At 35.1% G+C, this 21,579-nt stretch overlaps 1 protein-coding gene and 1 long non-coding RNA gene across 3 annotated transcripts in view; both read right to left on the bottom strand.

Moving 5' to 3' along the window:
* Positions 1–21,579, bottom strand: part of bcr (BCR activator of RhoGEF and GTPase) — a 117,752-nt gene that overhangs the window by 51,972 nt on the left and 44,201 nt on the right. For both annotated transcript variants that reach the window (XM_087300992.1, XM_087300993.1), the window contains exon 2: positions 2,310–2,494. In XM_087300992.1, the coding sequence (XP_087157118.1) occupies positions 2,310–2,494 (185 nt within the window). The remainder of the gene's footprint in view (positions 1–2,309; positions 2,495–21,579) is intronic.
* LOC141379841 (uncharacterized) lies at positions 13,440–16,171 on the bottom strand. The gene is made up of 6 exons (XR_015520180.1): positions 16,115–16,171; positions 15,682–15,794; positions 14,585–14,711; positions 14,322–14,407; positions 13,998–14,024; positions 13,440–13,896 (listed from the first exon to the last, which is right to left on the bottom strand). It is a non-coding gene; the product is annotated as an uncharacterized LOC141379841 (long non-coding RNA).

Here is a 21,579-nt window from a genome sequence, read left to right as displayed (position 1 = left end):
AAATTAAATTCTCGCCATGAGGTCTGTTCCTTCCCCTCTCCCCCTGCTTTCCTGTCTATTTTCTCTACTGTCCTATCAATTAAAGATGAACACAAAAAGGAAAAGAAATAAGGATTATGTTTTTTTTGTTGTTCACACAAATGTGTTCCATCGACACAACATAAAACGTTTTGTTACAGAGTAGTTCACCTCTCCAGAAAACGAATAAATAATCTTTTGTTAACCCAACTTAATTTTTTTTTTTATCACTGACAAATTATTTTAGGTAAGTGCAGCTAATGTTTTCCAAATTTGAGAGAACAAGAAAAAAAGTGAAAGAAAATAAGTTTTTTTTGTTGTTGTTTTATTGACTTAAAATTTTGAACAGTGTACAAATATGTCACATTTTTATTGAAAAAACTTTAGTGATTTCATGAGCAATTGTCTTTTTGCTTCAATAAAGCACACAGCACTTTTTAGTTATTATCAAATCACTATCTTTGAATAAAGTGGCCATGTGAAGCATCCGATCAAATCAATCAAAATCAATCAACTCCAATATCTCCACCACAAACAGATGTCTAAAATTCTTTGAAAAGCCAGCATTTAGTTGTTCAAGATACGTGCTAATCATCATAGTTGCAAACACAATGGATTTCTTCTTCCATGCACTCTAAGGGGGTTTGCAGTCATGACACATCTCAGAAATTCCGTACCGAAATTTCAATCCAAGTGTTTCCAATTTTTTTGTGTGCTATATGCATTAGCCATTCATCCAGCGCTAGGTGGGTATGACGTCTAAGGATCAGACTACAGCAACTGATACAACTTTTCTTAAATGAGCAGACACAAAAATCACACTCATTAAAATCTTATTTGATTTCTTGTTTGAGGCTAAACAAGAGGAAAATGTGGCTGTAAAACGGTGACCATCTCTTTGTGGTGTCAACTGCAGGTTTATTTGCAGCTCAATTTAATTTGTTTACATAGCAAATCCCTCTTTGAATCTGAGGGTATTTCAAATCCCTGGCTGTGTGTATGTTGGGTAAACACATGTAGCTGGGGAAGGGGTGTACAACTGTGTGCAGGTGAGCATCCACTACATATTGACTCAAACCCATGTGGGAGTTAAACTAGGGCCTGAATAACCTGCTTGCCTCTGAGCATTATATTGGCAGGGAGAAATATCAATCAGTCTGACAGCCAATAGCTGTGTCAGTGAACCAAGAAAGCTCCTTTTTACAGTCAGTCATTTAATTTAATGGCATAGCCACTATGCAAGATGAAGACCTGAGGATCTGATATGAAATATATGATCATTTAAAATCATGGCTGAGAACAATAGTATCTAAAAACTACTTCCGATCATGCATGACTGCATTCAAGGAGTGATTTTTTTTCCTGCACAGTGCAGAGCAATATAATTCAAACTGCAATAATAAGCAATAAACGTTCAATTAGAATTGTACAATGCAGACTCAGCACTTTGAAATCTGCAAGCTTTGAGAACTGCCAAATTTTACAGCTCAATGATTTTGTTGTGTACCATTACCATTGAGGCAATGTGGGTTACTGGTACAATAATTTATAACGGACTGCTTCACAGATGGCATATATGGGGTGGATCCTGTATTCATTCAAGCATGAATTCATTTCTAATGCATACTCTTTACCTAAATATTCCAACATGAAGGTATTCATCTCTCCGCTTTCAACAAAATAATTAGCTACTGTATTATTATTACACCAGTGTCATTATTTTATTGTTTGTATATGGCAAACAATTTCAAATTTGACTACACTAAATAGATAATTTTGTCAATTTCTTCTTACATTAAAATACATTATATATATATAACTACGGTCTTTATTTTTTTCACATATTAAAAAAATAAATAAATTAATAAAAAATAAAATACTATTAAAATAATTAAATTAATTGTAAAATAAAATAATTAATATATAAAATAAAAATAAAATAAAAATTAAATAGATTTATTATAAAATAAAATATAAAACAAGACATAAAACAAGACAAAGCAAAGCAAAACAAAACAAAACAAAACAAAACAAAACAAAACAAAACAAAACAAAACAAAACAAAACAAAACAAAAAACAAATTAAAATAAAATAAAATAAAATAATGGAAGGGCATCTGCTGCGTAAAACATATGCTAGATAAATTGACAGTTCATTCCGCTGTGGCGACCCCAGATTAATAAAGGGACTAAGCCTAAAAAAAAATTAATGAATAAAATAAAATAAAATAAAATAAAATAAAATAAAATAAAAGAGTTGTCAATGTCTGGAGAATACAGGGAACACTTACAGACTTGGAGGATTCGATTGAGCCAGAAGAGAGGGTGTCTCGACTGCTGCGGCTCTTAGAGCTGAGGTGAGGGGAAGAGGAGGGGGAGTCATCGATGTAGGGCAAGATGTCATGGTGCCTGCGCTGCTCCTCAGCTCGATCTGCGTCATAACCGTAGGTGGGAGGAGTGCCTGTAAACGGACCATCTGCGACAAACCAGAAAGAAAACAATACACAGTTGTGAAAAGCCAAGCAGAAAAACAACATCTTATCATTTATGAAATGAAAAACACACAGAACTCCGTGCTTACTAAAAAAATAGCTACTGATTGAGTTCATGCCCCATCTCATAATTTCATCAGCCAAGAGAGTCAGTTTCAGATTCTCAGTGTTCAATTGATTCGGCTTAAGTAGCAATCTAACATTAGAGCTCTTAAATAGCAATTTGATTATATCTGGAATGAGTTCTAAGTGTTTGCATTAATTCAGACAGGTCAGAACCTACTGTAAACATTAACATCACACACAGGTTTCCTCACGTGAAATGTTTCCTCAATGGTAGTAAGAGATATAAAGCAAGACAAATGCTCTCAGTGCTGTAGGACAGCAGCCCAAGTTCCTGCTTCGGGACTGGTTTGGCCATTAAGCTTCTGGCAGCCACACCACAGGATATTATATTTATACAACACAAGCTCTTAGTTAAAACTGTTTCACCCGCATATAAGACAAGCACCTCTGCTAAACCCTGAGAGTAAGATTCAGCACAATAAGTTCTTCAGAAAGGTGACACCAGAAATGCTTGGACAGCAACACAGTGAAACAATCAATTAAATGGTGTCGTTAATGAAACTTTCCCTTGTTTTGGGAGTTTTCTGTTTGGCAGGTGGGGAAAATCCAGCAGTGAAACCAGTGAAAAAGCCATTTCAATGTAGCTATTTTTCCACCACACAAACTGAAAATGGACAATGAGAGTGCTCATATAGGCTATTCATACACTGACCACCAACCAAACCTGTTGGAAAAGCACATTTTTAGCAGCCATTATTATGGAAACTGTGATCCACTTTATGATTGTTTGATTATTAATTTCAAGAGAACAATTGAACTTAAACCATATAATGTGTCTTTGTTGACTAAAAGTGTTAATGTCCCTCCAAAAACATAATCAACCCAATGAGAACATTGACATGTACACCAACACTTTGGTTTGAATACAATTAAGACAATACTCTGATCAAGAGTCTTCCATGTAAATCGGGATTTTTGATTAATTAATCTAACCTAAATTATAATCGAACTATACGGAAATCAATTTAAGACAGGTGGTGTTTTCCTATTTTAGTTTTCACTACATTTTGCGACAGGATGCACACACGGCAATTTCAGGCGTTTGACGACAAACAAATGAGAATGGCTTCAATCAAGAGAGCACATTTTGGTGCGAGTGTGAAACGACGACTATGCTGATAATTCTGAAAGAAATTAATATTACGATGTGCCTCAACTTTGACGTGATTTGGTCGAGGGAGCATGAGCGAAAAGTGAAATGACATGGCAGAGGTGGCCAGTTGCTTGAGAATTTGTATTCGTCATCGTCTGTTTGCACGCATAATGTGAGAAATTAACTGCAGTTGAACTTGCAGCCAAATTAAAAACAAAAATCACATATGACGCCATGACGAACACCAATTGTTGTTGCGTGAAATGCCAGAGGAAACTAGCATCGAATGCTGACGTAATGACGTTAATCAAACTATGTACTATAACATGTAAAATGGGAACATTCAAAAAGCAACTAATGTAAACACCCTAATCATTTTAGTGTCTTATTTAGATTACGGCAAATAATTAAATTACTGATGTTACAGTAGTCAATGTTTTTAGGGAATGTTTGCACAATTACTTGCCGATTCTAAATTGTAGTTCCAAGGTGTTTGTGCATGAAGCCAAATGAGTTTGAAATATCTCTGGCGGACTGAGTCATGTTGCCTTGTCATTGCTTCAGCGTTTATCCTCCCACTCCTGCCTCTGTCACTCTCTCTCTCACTTTTTTTGTCTTATCCTTTCCTCCAGCTTCCCACAGATGTCTGCTGCTCTTTGGCTAAAGGAGCAGCATGCCATACGCATCTGGAAACACGATCATCATTATAAACAATTCCAAAAATCAGACAGCATTTCCAACCCCTTTGTGAAGCCTAGATAGATGCTTGCACAGTACAAACAAATAAAAAGTCCATTTAAATGGTGGGCAATCCCATAAAGAATTTGCAGATGCATTTCTGCATTGATTTAGGGAGGATTGGTATGGTTTTAAACATGTCAAAATGTGTAAACACAGTTAGAAATACTACAATGACCACCTAAAAAAGCAAGCAAAATCAACCAAAAATATTTAACTAAATTCTGTATAAATCTGTTTGCCTGTTCATGTTAATTTAGTCCCAGGATCTCTCTCTTGGCCTACTACATACTGTGTGTGAGCAGACTGAAACCTACAGCATGTCATTTCTCATGGGTATACGGGATATGGGGAAGCCTGAGAGATGAACTGCTGCAAACCTGCCAAAATCTCATCAGCATGTGTGCCAAAGGGCTCCAGATAATCCTTTCATTTTGGTCCGAAAGAAAAAAGAAAGAATTTGTGGGAGGAATTGGGCTACTAATGTTACTGTGAGTGCTGACATGTCCTTCAGGGCTCTTTGGACAGAGAGTTGAGGGTTGTGATGAGGGCTGAGATGTCACGGAGGTCTGCATCTGCCAGATAAATTAACGACACCTCCCATGCGTCACAAATTCGAATAAAGTCTGAAAATAAGAAATAAGAGTGCGGAAGAACATATATGTGTGGTAGACATGAGTGCCTGACCTCTAGGGAGGGCAGAAAAAATAGGAAAAAAAGATGGAAAATGACACATCAGGGATAAAGAGGTCTGCCCATTTTCTTCTCCACAGTCGGTTTCCCTAAAAATCCAATTTCTGGGCAATTTAATACCGCCCACCCCTAATCACCATACACACTGAAATGATGAAGAACGTAAAAGGGGAGGTGAAAATTAAACAGAAATGAATAAAGTGCCGCCTCGGGGCATGACTGAATCAAACGGGGATTGCACAGAGAAGTTAATTTGACAAGAGCTGTCATTTTAAGGGCATTAAAAAAAAATACAGTCTGTGTTAGCTGGTATTGCATTTCTAGAGTTTTCTTGTCCATGCAGAACAAATAAAAAATATGCATATAACAATAAAAAAAATAACAACACTGTCGCCTCACAGCAAAGAAGGTTGCTAGTTCGAGTCCCGGCTGGACCAGTTGGCATCACTGTGTGGAGTTAGCATGTTCTTCCTTTGTTCCTGTGGGTTTCCTTTGGGTACTCCGATTTGCCCCACAGTCTAAAGACATGCGGTATAGGTGAATTGAATAAACTAAATTGACCGTAGTGTATGTGTGCAAATGAGTGTGTATGAATGCTTCCCAGTACTGGGCTGCAACTGAAAGGGCATCCGCTGTGAAAACACATGCTGAATAAGTTGGCGGTTCATTCCGCTGTAGTGACACCTGATGAATAAAGGGACTAAGCCGAACGAAATGTATGTATGAATGAATTCCATTCTTTCAATCATTTTCTTGTTGGCTTAGTCCCTTTATGACTCCGGGGTCGCCACAGTGGAATGAACTGCCAACTTATCCAGCAAGTTTTTACACAGCGGATGCCCTTCCAGCCGAAACCCATCTCTGGGAAAATGAATGAATTTAAAAATATATATATAAAATGAGGTGCGCGTTAGGATTACAAACTTACAAAAACATACATTTAAAGCCAAAACTTGTTGCTTAATACCAAAAATATACTTTATTTTTCACATTATGTCAGTGTAGTGAGAAACGTCTCAACATTTTTAAAAGTTATTGTTATCACAATACTTAAAATCACAATACTTAAAAAATGACTTTTTTTTTTTTTAGGGATGAACCGAACTGAAAATTCTGGGCCGAAGCTGAAAATCTTTTTATGTGCCTGTTCTGCTATTGGCTCGATAGAAGGTGAAAATAACCTAACATAAGCACTAATAATAGGAGTTGAAATATGAGGAAAATGACAATAGGCAATAATCGTGCATTCACAATGTCAACACATTTGCACGTTGACAGGTTTTTTTTTTGTTTTTTTTGATCAGAAAAGTTTAAAAGATCATCAAAATATGTATTATTACATTCAGAATTTTTTAAGCTAATAAAAATGTGTTTTTTAATCTAGGGAAATGTTATATCACACGAAATGTTGATATTGTAATACTCAACAGCAATATCACATATGGCATTTTTTCCCAGTATCGTGCAGCCCTACAATATGAAGGGAAAAGTTTTTAGTATCACTTCATTTTGATGGTCGCTTTAACTAATTTTGTTGAATTTAAGTTACATTGCAACCATGCCAACTCATTCTTTTCAGATACAAGTAGATTGTTAGGTTGGAGTTAGGGTTAGGATTAGTGTAAATTGACATGTACTTGCAAAGTTTCTTATAGTCAGTTAATTGTGTCGAAGCAGCAGTATCAACAGATATTAAGCAGACAGTCTACTAATACTCAAATGAGAATTATTTGGCATGTAGTTGCAGTTCAACTTTTAGACAACACAATATGCAATAGAGACCATTAAAATAAGGTCTTAACAAAGTTTCAAATGTATTTAATGTATTTTAGCGATCATTAAAATCCTCTGTAAAGAGAAACCTTATGTAGAAAGGGTTTTAGCATGCTCATAGTTGGTTTCTTAATTTGTTCCATACATTCCACCACGACCATCTAAGCACTGCTTTTATAACATAATTCACTATTTTGAACAATAAATTACTGTCAAACTAATCTGAACCCTTGAAGGTCTAGACGTCCAATAAAGCCCAAAACAGATTTTACCAAATATGTGCCTTGATTTAAAAAGGATGCAATTGGATTTTTTGTTTTTTTGGTACGTGTGGTTATCTCTTATCTAAGTGGCATGTTTATCTGCAAAGAAATAAACACAAGGAAAGATTAAATCCAGGAAAGCAGCCAAATGTTGCACAGGGAAGCCCCCTAGTGAGAGTAAATCAGCCTTTGTCTCAGCAAGAGGAAGAATGAATCACAACACACCAACACACAGAGCCACCCTGCAATCAACACCAGCGCCAAGCTGCCATCCTCTCCCAAACCCTACCGTTCAGTTTGCTCTGACCAAAAACAAAATTGGATTGAAATGTGCCCATGATACATGGTATTTCCCACAAATTCTCCCCTGAATCCTTACTCTGCGACAGGTTTATGTCAATGATTTAAATGAGGATTTGTCACACTCCCTCAATGCAGGTTTATATGTATATTACACTCACTCGCTCTCACTTCAGTCAAAATTATTAGCCCTCCAGCAAACATTTTTTTTCCAAATGTTTCACAAATTATGCTTAACAGAGCAAGGAATTTTTCACAGTATTTCCTATAATATTTTTTCTTCTGGAAAAAGTCTTATTTGTTTTATTTCAGCTAGAATAAAAGCCCTTTTAATTTTTTAAAATATTGTTTTTCTTTTTTTTTACGCCAAGTACAGATGTCATTGTTTATATACAGACTGTTTTTTAATAAACCCACTTCAACAAACCCTAAATACACTGTCTAATATATTGACAGTAATGAATGATAATAAAAATAGTAAAGACACACACGAAAAATATTGGCAAAAAACAGCAAAAATGGGTGTTACAATCAGTAATAGTTCTGTGCTACATTACAATGGTAGGCTAGCATAGATTAAGCATGGGGTCTGGGCAGAGAGAGAAAAGACAAAAAGGGAAATTACAGTTACATACAAGATAAGTCACATTAGTCCCCAGGAGGAACATTAATAGCGTTAAAATATGATAATAAGGGAATTTTTAAAAATATATTTAAAAAAGGTCAATATCATTTGCCCACCTTAAGCAATATTTATTTTGACTGTCTACAGAACAAACTATCGTTACACAATGACTTTCCTAATTACCCTAATTTGCCTAAATAACCCTTAAGTCTTTAAAGTGTCATGAAACCCCCTTCCTTCAGTTCAACTCTTCCTTAGAATTTTTTTTAAAAATGCTCCGAGATGGGAGTGAAGTGCTGCGAGCAGAGGGAGGAGTGGGCGTGGCCAGTAGAGCAGGGGAGAAAGAAGGACTTTCGTCAGCTGGCTCACCAGCTCAAGAAAAAAAAACTGATACAAAATGTGAGAAGCATGATTTTATATTTTATTTAAAAAGTTAAAATGCAAAGAAATAAGCAGTAAGTAATTTAATGTCATTACATATACGATAGGCTGTTCATAGTTTCATATAATATATAACCACAATTTGTAAAGTCACCTTTATATAAACAATATAAATAAGGAGGACTTCTCTCCTGCTGAATCCCAGGTCTGAATTCAGACAACATGGTTAGCAGTACAGTAGGGTTACGACTTTAAATTAAATGAAGTCTTTTTTCCCTATCTATTCCAACCATAAGCCTTGCTGGTAATCTGGAAGATTTTAAACATGTGCGAACACGGTGTGGTGGGAAATCATGACAACAGCAGCACAGATAGGCAATGTGTCTAAATAGTAACGAACTCAACTGATAAAAGACAAAGTCTGCCATTCTCCAATTGTCGTACACCTCTACTGACAAAAACTTGCTGTACACAAACAGGTTAGCTGTATCGGTGGCCTGGACAGTATCCCGGGGAAAGCCACACATACAAGCATACACAACAGGCCACACATACAAGCCTTCATGAACGGCTAAATACTGCGCGTTGTGTACTGTCTCAAAGCAGGGCAGGTCTGTGGTCTGTCTATATTAGTCTGCCATCAGAAAGCATGTGCAGTCTTGAATAATTAAGAAGCAGGATCTTCTCATAAGAAAAATCAGCTATGAATAATAATGTTCATCATCACACCACCAGCAGATTCGCGCTACGTCACAGATTTTAATCCCGCCCCAAAAATGATTTTAAACTCGGAAGATGAAATTAGCTGACAAAAGCCTCAAATCATCTATTTCCCCCACAATTAAATCTAACACATGCTAATGTTGGCTTAACTGATGCTCAACAAGAAATTGGGGAAAAAATGTACACGGGGACTAATAATTCAGAAGGGCTAATAATTCTGACTTCAACTGTAAGTACAGACTTTAGTAAAGTGTTTCTTGCAAGCTAAAGTAAAGCTACCAATATCTAAACATACTAATTTGATTGAAAAAAAATCTAGCATTAAATGGGCAAAAAATGAACTGATGTTTAGCTGACCCGACGTCTATATTGCTGCCAAATTCTAGCAACTAAGTCAGTCCTGTTATGTAAACAAAGAGAGATGTGTGTTGTGTTTTCTGGGGAACGGAGGTGGGTGAAGTCATCAGAAATAGTTCGCCTTTGATTGAATCATGACTAATTCAGTTAAGTCAGAGGAAATTCCCAGATGCGTCTAGAAAACAAACGCAACAGTCTTATTTAGCACCCTTCCCAGTGGTTATTCTGGTCACCAATCTGCTTTCATGACAACACGTTGAAAATAAAAAGAAAGAGAAAGAGAAAGTGCTAACCATGAAAAACGAGCATTCATTTCGAGAAGATGCTCGGCAGGGAACCTGGACGACAACAACTGCGATTATGTCACAATTGATTTCAGCTTTACACAATTTGCACAATGTCAGACGCACCAACTCCACATGGTTTATATTCCCCTAGAACCGCACGGCAGACGGAGGGCGGCCCAACGAGGCGACTTCCTGCCAAATGTTTGATCAGCGTAGACGCAGAAGCTTACTTCTCTCAGCAGACTCTTCTAATGACTCCATTAATTAACAAGTCCTGTCATCTGTATGACTTTGATACTTTGTAAGTCGCTACGAATTGGACAACCATCGAAATCGTTACGACAAGTGGGCAATTATGCAGTCAGGACTAATTGAAGACCGTGACCAGAGATGGGTCGTTCTTACCAAATTATCATATAAAATATCAGTTTTGAAAAATCAGCTACGTCTTTGATTCAATTAAAAAAAAACTGTGATAAGAGTCATTTATCTGGTAATCAGGTAATATTGATTATACTTTATGTCTGTAAAGAGCTGACTTGTTGCACTTAGGGTTGTAACGGTATGAATTTTTCACGGTATGATAATCGTCTAAAACAATACCACGGTTTGACGGTTTCGCGGTATACGGTATGTTACAAATGTTACAAAATAATAGAACAGTGAAGCAAATTTGACTTTTTCCAAATAATATATTTTTAGTTACTATAAACAACACCACTTACAATGAACAAATAAAAATAAGAAAATAATAAATAATGTGTCAAAGTCCAAATAAAGTCCAAATAAACATGGTGCAAATCCTCAGTAAAAAATAGATATAAATATTTACTATACTATAAATAGTTACATAACGAAACTAGATTCAATATGGAACATCCTTAGGTTTTATGTGCCAGCATGGATATGGTTGTCTATCGATATGGATTTGGATATGGTTGTCTGCAATGCAGACAAACAGCTGCACCTTCATTTGCGTCTTTTGAAAACAGCAAGAGCAGCAGTTCGTCTTTGCTGTGCCACTGTTTTGTCATGTTTCTGTGCTGCTGTGCATGCAAAAGTACTTAGTATGAGAATTATTTCATGCAAAACTTTTTTTTTTTTTTTTGCGTTTTATTTAGCCGCGCATAAATGTATGCCTATCTCTCATTCCGTGTTGTTCAAAAAGCTCAGTGTTGGTCCACAAACAAAAGCGAAACCTATGCTTATTGGTTGTGATATAGGGAGTTTGAACCAATCTGGGCATGGAGGAGGGACAATGCATCAATGTATCATGTCTGATTTGTCCGGAGACACAGTGACGAGCGTTTCTTTGTCAAATCAGCGTTGTCAAATGTTGATGACGTAACCGCACTGATTCCGGAGCCTCTGAAGGTCCGCGAATGTTACGTGATACAGCACTGGAAAGCTGAGATTCTCTTCTTTATGCCAATCTTTGAATTGTATGAATCGGATCAGCGGATCAAAAGTTATTAAACATTTAAGAGCAATACTTATTTTTAGCCGCGGGCGGCTGTCTCGGTCTTTAAGGGTTAAAACCGTTGATATGCAATTGTTCATGGTATGATAATCGTGCACGTTCAAATCGTGGTAAACCGTCATACCGGTATATTGTTACAACCCTAGTTGCACTGTAGGTTTTTAACTCAATAAGAATGAAGGTCATTTGTTTGTGAATTGGATTACCCTGATCAACCCTGTAAATTACAAATTTAAAAGATCCAAGTCATTCAAGAGTTATTTTTCCTGAAAGGGATGATTACAATGGTTGTGCTGTATGTTTTTGATTCAATATAAAGAACCAGGTGATAGAGAGTCATTTGTCTGTGAATCAGGTTACACTGATCACACAGTTTCCCAAGAATTTATTTCAAAAGAACTGGTTTGTAATTAGGACTGCACAATATTGGAAAAATCTAACATAGGATAGGATAAACTTTATTTGTCCCCGAGAGGAAATTTGTCTTGAGCAAAAAGGTGCTACAACGTTGCTCTAAGCAGACAATAAAATAAATAAAACAAACAAAACAATTAAGAATAAGACCATACATAAATATGAAATATATAAAGCACAGAACACAGTCAGGTGCTAATGTACTACAGGTGCATTGTTCTTGGTAGAGTTCAACAGTTTTATAAAGGAAGGAACAAACGAAAGCTTCAATCTAGTGGTCTTACACACTGGCATTATCGATATATAGCAATATTTTTATTTTACAATATGAATAGAATTTCACCAGATGAATTAGTGTCTCTATTTAGAACTTATAGATCAATTGGGATGATTCTATCTCCATAAAATCTAATAAACTAACTGTAAAATTGTTGGTGTCCCTAACACATTTATTTGTTGTCTGTAGTATTTCTGTATTTGCATCTGACTATTTTTATGCACTTGTATAGTCAGAGATTGATGAATTTATGTTTACTATTTGCATCTCCATAAAATCTAATAATCCGTATTTTTTTAGAGTCCCCTGACACATTTTTGTTGGTGTCTGTGCTATTTGCAGTGCATTTCTGTAATTGCATGCGTTGAGTATTTTCACACTTTACAATTTATAAATCAACGGCGTAACCTTGTGCTCTGACCTTTTGTGTTTTTGCATGCTTAGGCTATTTGGTGATTTATTATCTCAGATTTACTGTGATATTTCAAGTTTACTTGTTAACTTCATTGGCTTTAAGTAAATGCTTTAATAGCTGTTGTGTGATTCTAAACTGGGCCTTATGATATTCTTGTTAGGCTTGTTTTAGTTTAGCTTGTTTTTTCTAGATTAGTTTGAGTGTTTTGCCACCTGTGTAATTTTGAGTTTTGTAGTTTAATTACAAATCAAATCAAATTACAGATGGCGTGTCGTGTGCACTGAAGATATCAGTTTCATTTTCATTATTTATTTCTGTCGCTTAGTTTAGACATTAGATTTAAGGATTGTTTTGTTTTGTTAATTTCTTTGATTTGAAACACTTATTGTTTTCATTTAAAGAGAATATTGTAAATGTTTATATATTTTTTTCATTGTTATTGTTACATCTTTTGTTTAAACCATTGAGTAAATAGCCTAAATTCAGAATTGATTCCTGCCTCATCCTTGATCTGTCGCACACATTACATTTGTCTCACCTAAATGTTCCAGAATCCCTTTTAAACATCATAAATTTGTTCCAAAGATACAATCAAAATAAAAGTTGTCATTTCCTGAGTCAAACAGTATTTAAGCAAAGTACACAGCAAAATATGGGGACCCAAAACAACTCTATGGGTGTTAATTTCAACACTTTGAAAGTGTCTCATGGGGTCCACTCAAAACAGAGTTAAATCAACACTTTCAAAAGGGTTGGCACATTGACACCGAAGAAAGGGTCAATTTTAACTCTGGGCAGAGTTAAAAAATGTAACTATATTTAACACCGCCTGGTGTAATATATTGTTATTTTATTCAACTCTCTTGAGTGTAAATATGGTAAAAAGGCAAAATAGACTGTAAATTACAAAAGAAAAAACATTTTATTTGAAAACATTCACCACTTCTACAATTCATTCAGTTTTTAAAATGCAACAATGTCAAATATGCTTTAAATGTTTTATTAGTACAGACAGTATCAACAAAATATGTATGACCAGTGCTCAAAAAGGCTGTTTCAGTCCTTTGGTCCAAACTTGATGTGTTATCAGAGCAATTTGAAAGTTCAATATAGCGTCACTCATAGTTTTCTTCTGAACTCATAGTTTTCTTGTGAAATTACATTTTAAACAACTTGGCGTGCAAATCTTTCACTTCGAGTGTTTCCTTGGTCCTCCATATCAAACACAGCAGTTTAAATGAAGGTATAAATGCTGTAAACTTGTGTGAAAACAAACTGGAGCAAGGAAATCTCATCAAGCATGTCCTGTGAATGAAGTGCTTCCCAGCCACAGGATGACCTTTTTATCCATGACGATGTAGCAGCTGCTGATCGCTTGTCTGGTGGTTCCTGATGCACGGACATAGGGTGATGCTCATCTAAGAACTTTTCAAGACTCCAGCTTGAAAAGAAAAATGTTTGAAAACAAATTGCAATCAAATTCTATGATATATTTAAAAGAACATTTAAAGTAAATAAAACATTCAAGAAATCTAAACTCACCTTTTGAAAATCTTCATGATGATCCAGCTGGTTGAGGTGACAGGATATGGAAAAGTAGAAAAAACACATACATCACTGTTGGAATCTCCAAAAACAATTAGGTTAACCACTATGACTAGAACTGGAAAAACAGGCAGCTGTCTGTCCAGAATCCTGAATTTAACACAACACTTGGAGCAAAATTTAGAGGAGCTTAAAATCTTTTATATCATTTAGTGATGCTGACTTCCCCAAAATATTGGCCACAGTGTAAAAAATATTCATAAACTTACAGTTTTCTGTAAGCGTGTGCGTGCGTGCGCGCGTGCGTGCATGTTTCTTTACCAGATTCAACTTGTTAGGCCCTTTCAGGTCCAGTATTGACGCCACCTTTACTGGAGTCAAGCAGATGTTTCAGGTCCAAATATAATCTAAAATATTAGGATAAGCAGAAGAAGAAAAGGTTCAAAGCAAAGAGCAAAACATTATTTAAGTAACAGTTCACCCACAATACAAAACTTATCACCTTCATGTCATTCATTATTCTTTAATGCTCTAATACCCTCTCAGCTTATTGTGAAACAAATACAGAACTTTATCAAACATACCTTCATTATTATCACCACATATGACCAAGAAGGTGTGCTTGGTCATTTCACCAACTCTGGAAATACACCATCCGTCTCTAATCAGCCACCGTCACAGGGTCTTGTGTTATTGTATAGAGAACTGTGGCTGTTAAAAAACAACAAAAAACTAGTATCTAACACATATGCATAACCTTCAGATAAAAAGGAGAGATGAACATCACAAAGTATGCCTCACATTTTTTTCAGATATCTTTTGACTCAGATGTTGATTATTGATAATAAATCTACAAATCAAACCTGTACCATCATTAGGCTGCTCAAATATGAATCAGTTGATCAATTTTACAGACAGGTGGCTGTTTACAACGCACTAAATTGTCTTTAATAAAAAGGAAATGTTGTGTACAGTACATGCTAAGTTTAGCCTATAGTTTTAAGCACAATATCATGCGGGAGAAAAAGCTTGACTAAGATGTTCCTGGCTACATAAATAGCCTAACTTACTAACGTCAGACATCCCGAGTTGGGAAAAGTAATTTTCGGGGGATACAGAGTTGATTTGCGGGAGGTAGCGGGAGAGATGAGAACCTGAAGAGCAATGGGATGAGTTGCGCGCGACGTACCTGAAGAGCGGTGGGGGTGACTTGCGCGCGACGTACCTGAAGAGCTGGGAGGGATGCGGTGGAGAGGGGTGTGCAAAGTGTTTAATGACCGGGCGGGAGACGCGCGATTTCCGGGAGATTATCATTCATTTGCGGGCATCTACTTGGGCATCTGGGAGTCTCTGTGCATTTGCGGGATAACGTTAACGTTAGTCCCGCAACTTCCGGGAGACTTCTGTAACCTTAAATGCCTGAGAAAGTGCAAACGCAGTCATTTAAAGACATTAATGTTAACATTCCGACTTTAATGGTTGTCAACGCTTAATATAATTCAAGCGTACGTTATCACGCGAGTCTATGAACTAACGTTAACGGTATATGGACGGACACGAATGAACCAGTTTAAAAGGGCCGCGGTGTTTAAAATAACCAAATTAACGTACACGAATAACAAACAATCATATGTTTTAGTCAGGAAGCCTTTTACAAGTAAGCATATGTTAATTTACTCACCAGATATGTTTTAGAAACTCTTCAGAGCTTATGGAAACCGTCCTCTGTTGCCATTAGCATCCGGGCAGAGTAGGCTAGGCTGCTCCGGGGATTCCCTCGCTAACGTTAGTTTGCTTCAAATTAAAGGAGAAGTGTCGATTTTATTTTATAGATGGGAAACAACGCACAAAATGGCATTAAGCGTGACAGAAATGCGTTGAACATGTACATTTGATGTTTTTATGCACTTTGTATGCGTGAGCATATATAAAAACATTCTTGAAAAGAAGTGAATAGTAATGCAGTTAAGCTAGATACACAAACGACCATGAATGAACTGCAGAAGATTAAAATTGTCACTCCATTCTAAAGTTATTAACTTAACAATATGTTTACAACTGTATTTCCTCAAAGAAAGTCAGTAAAATACCAACATTTAGGTAGTTTGACTCACCAGTTGCTGTTCTAAACCTCAGATGGAAAATGGCGTCTGGAAACTTCTTTAGTGACTGGGGCTGCATGAATTCCCGGATGTTGGAAATAACACCACCAAGAGTTGAAAAGATAACTCCTTGATTTCGCACTGAATAAAATCAATTCTAACTCTTATTATATTCATTTATCAAAATCTAACTCTTTAACGTCAACACTTTACTCTGAAATGCTTCAACACCGAGAATTTAACTCAGATGAATTTGCTGTGTAACTGAAAGATAAAAATAATCCAATAAAATTAATCCAAAGTTAAGTTCACAAATTGTACAATATCGTATACCTGTCTTGATATATTTTTCTACGAATGTTTTATCTTTGAGAGCGTTTAAACAAGAGGGAAAAGTGTGAAAATATTAATGCCTGTCTGAGAAAAGTGTATAAAGTGTGTAGTGAGAGGTTTTACAGTCTTAAAACATCTATAAGAATTGTAAAAATAAAGCTGACTACTTCACGGATTTTGCTATACTCCCGCAAATAACGAGGGACCACTGTACTTAAAAAAATCTTTATTTTCAAAATTATGTTTTTAATTTACTAAAAGCAGAATGATCAGTTTGTGTTAGCTCAACCAATAAAATCTGAAACCACAATACGCCAACTAGCAACTAGCAGGGACGTGAATTTCCCAGGAGGTTTTGCACTCCAGGTTGTCGATGCAGGCTGAGATCACGCTAAAGCTCTAAATCTTTAGGATGCTCTTAAACACAACCGCTTCCCCCTAATGCACCATCAGTACTCCTGAACCTGGAACAGGATTCATTTATCTAAATAATTTGGCGTTTCGCAGTTCTCATCAACTTTTCATGAGATCTTCTTTTCTCATCTGAGGAAATATATAGAAAGCTGTTTTAATCATGGATAAAATGTGCTAATTAAAACATAATAAATCATGGCTCAGTGACTATTATGGTGTAAAACTATTCTAAGGCTTCACAGTTTCTTTCATCCACCACTTGTGTCACCAAACAAGTGTGTTTCAGTCAAAAATAGCTTCTAAAAAGGATTGTAGAGGGGTGTGTTTAGGGTCACCGGTAGGGAGAAAGGTTAAAGGTGGCCTGTTGTGTGCTCATGTATATCAGGTTTCAAACGGCATATGGCTCTCGATGCAGGTCACCAAGGAGGAGGCTGAAAAAGCTGAGTCAGTCCTGAACATTAGCACTGGTAAACCACACACTCCTTTTCGCCTCAGCGCTCTGTGTAATTTCAGCATCAATATCGCAATGTAACAAACTGCAATAGTAATAATAAATATATAATTAATAGGGATTAAGATCAACCAGGAACCACAGTTGAGAACATGATTTGTGAAGTAGTTGCAAAGATGAACTCTAAATTAATATTATAAAAAAGATTTTTATTTGAATGTGTTTTCTTATGGCCTCTGACTGTAAGATTTTAAGTTAATTTAATCCATTTGGGCAACAACATTATAAAATGTACCTGCTTTAACAAAGATTAATTGGGTTTGAATATTCTCTAAGAATATGCAGAGTTTTTTTACATTTGATTATTGAATTTCCTTACCTCAATATTGTTAGACTCCACCAAAAACCAGAAAGTGCTCATTTCATTTTTATCTTTGCCCTGTTGTTCTAATCAGTGCTTTAATTTGATTTTATTTTGTATAAATTGGTACATTTTATGCAGATGGAGTCCCCTAAAATTCATTCAAATCAATATAAAATTAGGATTTCTTTTTAATTTTCAATTCTATTCATTTTGTGAAATGATATTCATATCATAATTATTAGCCCCCCATATTTTTTTTCCCAATTTACGTTTAACAGAAAGAAGATTTTTTCAACACATTTCTATGCATAACTGTTTTAATACCTCATTTCTAAAAACTTATTTATTTTATCTTTGTCATGATGACAGTACTAGATATTTTTCAAGTTACTACTATTTAGCTTGAAGTGCTATTTAAAGGCTTGGTGACCTTGGTTAATTAGGTTAGTTAGGTTAGTTAGGGTATTAGGCAAGTCATTGTATAACGATAGTTTGTTCTGTAGACAATCAAAAAAAATGTGCTTAAGGGGGCTAATAATTTTGACTTTAAAATGGTTTTAAAAAAAATTAAAAAATAATTTTATTCTAGCTCAAATAAAACAAAAAACTTTCTCCAGAAGAAAAATATATCAGAAATACTGGGGAAAAATCCTTGCTCTGTTACACATCATTTGGAAAATATTTTTAAAAAGATAGAAAAAAAAAATCAAAGGAGGGCGAATAATTCTGACTTCAACTGTATAAAAAAACTAATCGTCAGTTTTTTCCAATATGGTGCAGCCGTAGCTCTGTGTATATCATTGTACTATATCTCTTAAAATTTTTTGTAGTAGAACAGTAGCAGGGTCATAAATCCATCATGTCGACCACAAGCCGTTTATCTTACCTACAATTAGGCTAGCTTGTTTGAAATAACAATAGGCCCAGTCTCCAGCTGATATCCCATAACGGATTTTCGATAACATATCCATGCCACATAAAACCAGCCATTATCACTGATACAGCCTCTCTGAGCAAACAAAAAAGTCTACATCATACTGTACTCGTCTACACGTTTGATTTCTTTCTAAGCTTGACAAAGCCCAAATAACCATACGTTCTAAGTCAAACAGGAGCAAATGTGATAGTGACATGCAGAACAGTGGCTGCAGAGTTTTGTTTCTTATCATTAGCAAACAGGAGCCTCTGACAAAGGGCCCAATCTTGCTTAATCTGCTGTTAAACAGATGCACAATATCACACCCCTGCCACTGCAGCATTGACGCTGAAAGATTTGCTACCTTAAGTGAAATGGTCTAAATAATGAATGCAAACTAAGAGACAGACACATGCATACAAATATGGTGGGATCTGGCATTTAGGGAGTTTCCTTTCTTTAAACTGAAAATATAACCATACTTCTATCTAACTATGTAGGCTTCTGACTAGGACTGCACAATATATCGTTTCAGCATCGATATTGCAATGTGCACATTGCATAGAGATGTAATGTTGAGACTAAATTATAGTTGACCAGAAGCTACAGAATTGAATTTCAACAATGAATTTATATGGAATTTATATGATTTATGAAAAAAAAAAAAAGTTTTACTTTTTAAGTACTTACTTAGATTTGTTGTCTTGTTTCTAGTCCAAATTTCAACATTTCAAATCAAAAACAAAATTATTTTACTTACCCCACTGGCATATCATTTTACCAGTGATTTTTGATAAAAGAGTTTTATATAAAAACACCTAATTTTCTCTTTTTTTCTGATTGTAAAAACTAAACAATATTTTGACTTGCTCTAAGAATGTGTTGATATTTGAAACAAGACAAAACAAAGTAAGAAAAAATTTGTTTCTGTGTTGAGATTATTCAATTTCTATATCTAAATACTGTTAGACTCCCCGGAAAAAAACATCAAAGAGCTATACAAACTATCTTGAGAAACTGCATTTATATCACAATATTTATTGCAGTAAAATAAAGTATCGCAATATCAGATTTTTCCAATATCGTGCAGCCCTACTTCTGACCCGCTCTGCAGATTTTCATTTCGCAAGATACACTATAAAAACAATTTCTTGACTTTACTTTTAAAAATGTGAGTAATGCCATTGTTTTTAAAGTGATTAGTTGACTTTACTTAAAAAGTGAATAAACTGGTTGCTTTAAAATTAATTTAATTAAATATGCGTATAATTATAACAATTAAATTAATTAAATCAAAAGCAATTTGTTGTTTTTACACTGTAAAAAATTCTGGGTTTCACACAATTCCTTCATGTTGTCCCAACACAAGTCGATTCAGTTCTTAACATAACATATCTTAACATAATAAATTAAGTTGTCCTTAACTCACAAATTATGTTGATTTAGCTGAAAAGCACCAAACTACTTACTAAATAAGTAGTTTGCACCAAAAATCTTTTTTAAGGCAACTGGTTTACTCACCTTTGAAATAAGCGTCCTACTCCTGATTTTTTTAAATGATTATTTATTCTCGTTATTATTCTTGCTTTCTTGTTATTATTGATATTATTATTATTATTATTATTACCATCACAGATTCCATTTAAAAAATAGTGAAACAGTTTCCGTTTTTTTTTTTTTTTTTTTTTGCTTAAAATACTCAAAAATGTCTCTGTCTATGTTTTCAAACAATTTACCAAAGTTACAACTGGCAATTTTACATCTGTCACATCAATAATGAAGCTTTTTCTTCATAAATGCAATAATGTTAAATAAAATCAATGATTTTTGTTTTACAGTGAGCCAACTCTTATCCTTTTGATTAGTGTTATTTCACATTTTAGGTTGTGCAGTTTAATTCACAGAAGTTCTAAAAGGTGTGTTTTATACTGTAAACTTACATATTTTTGTGTTTACATCCATAACACATAATTATTTTCCTCTTTTAAAATATAAAAACTTGATATTTTTATAATCCCATAACTCTGTGGTAAGTTCATTCATTCATTTTCTTTTTAGCATAGTCCCTTTATCAATCTATGGTAAGTTGTTTTGGAAAATGTTTCAATACAATGTTTACATACTTTTTCTGTGAATTTATATTTCGGGGTTTTATTGCAAATGTCACGTCCATAACGCTGGAATTGTTCACCTCTATAGGTTTCTTGTTTACTTCCACCCATACACCAAGTTACATTTACACACACATAAACACATGTGCAAATATGCTTCTTTTTTATTTGATTTGTCTCCCATAGTTTGTATTATTGCATAAAAAAGGAAAGTAACAAATCACTTTTTACAGTGTAAATACATATGCGGCTTTATATTGCCATATTTTGGCATCATTCATTCATTCATTATCCAGCACGTTTTTACGCAGTGGATGCCCTTCCAGCCACAACCCATCTCTGGGAAAATTTTGGCATCGTTTTAACAATAAATTAATTTAATTTGTTTAGTTTTTCCGTGGCCTTTTTCTTGTTTACAGTTTTTATAGTAAAATCTGACAAGACACATGATTCTGTAAATCTAAATCTAAAAGCTAACTGTATTAATAACTCACTATATTACAGATCGGAAATAAATACAGGGCACAAGAAACATTTTACAAATCTTACCAACCCCAAAAATTACTTTAACTATGGGTTCAAGCAACAAAATATACTTCCAGATATACAGTAGGTGACAGTAAAATCCACACAACTACTTATAAACCTTGTCTGTATCTTACAACTCTCTGAAAAATCTTGCTTATTTTTTTTTTTACTGAACACCACCTGGTTCATTCATCCTTCATAACTCATGTCACATCAATATAGTTCTCCACTTTGTCAAAACAACAGAGCACAGAGAGATCTGTAGATACGTCCCACTGTAACACACATCATTACATCCTCCAGCTGCTCTGGAGACAAGATCTTTCCTTCCTCTGCTCCTGCGAGAGAACGTAATCTATT

The sequence above is a fragment of the Danio rerio genome, chromosome 21 (genome assembly GCF_052040795.2).
Source record: "Danio rerio strain M-AB ecotype USA chromosome 21, GRCz13ab, whole genome shotgun sequence".
NCBI lineage: Eukaryota > Metazoa > Chordata > Actinopteri > Cypriniformes > Danionidae > Danio > Danio rerio.
This window is presented reverse-complemented; position numbering and strand designations above follow the sequence as displayed.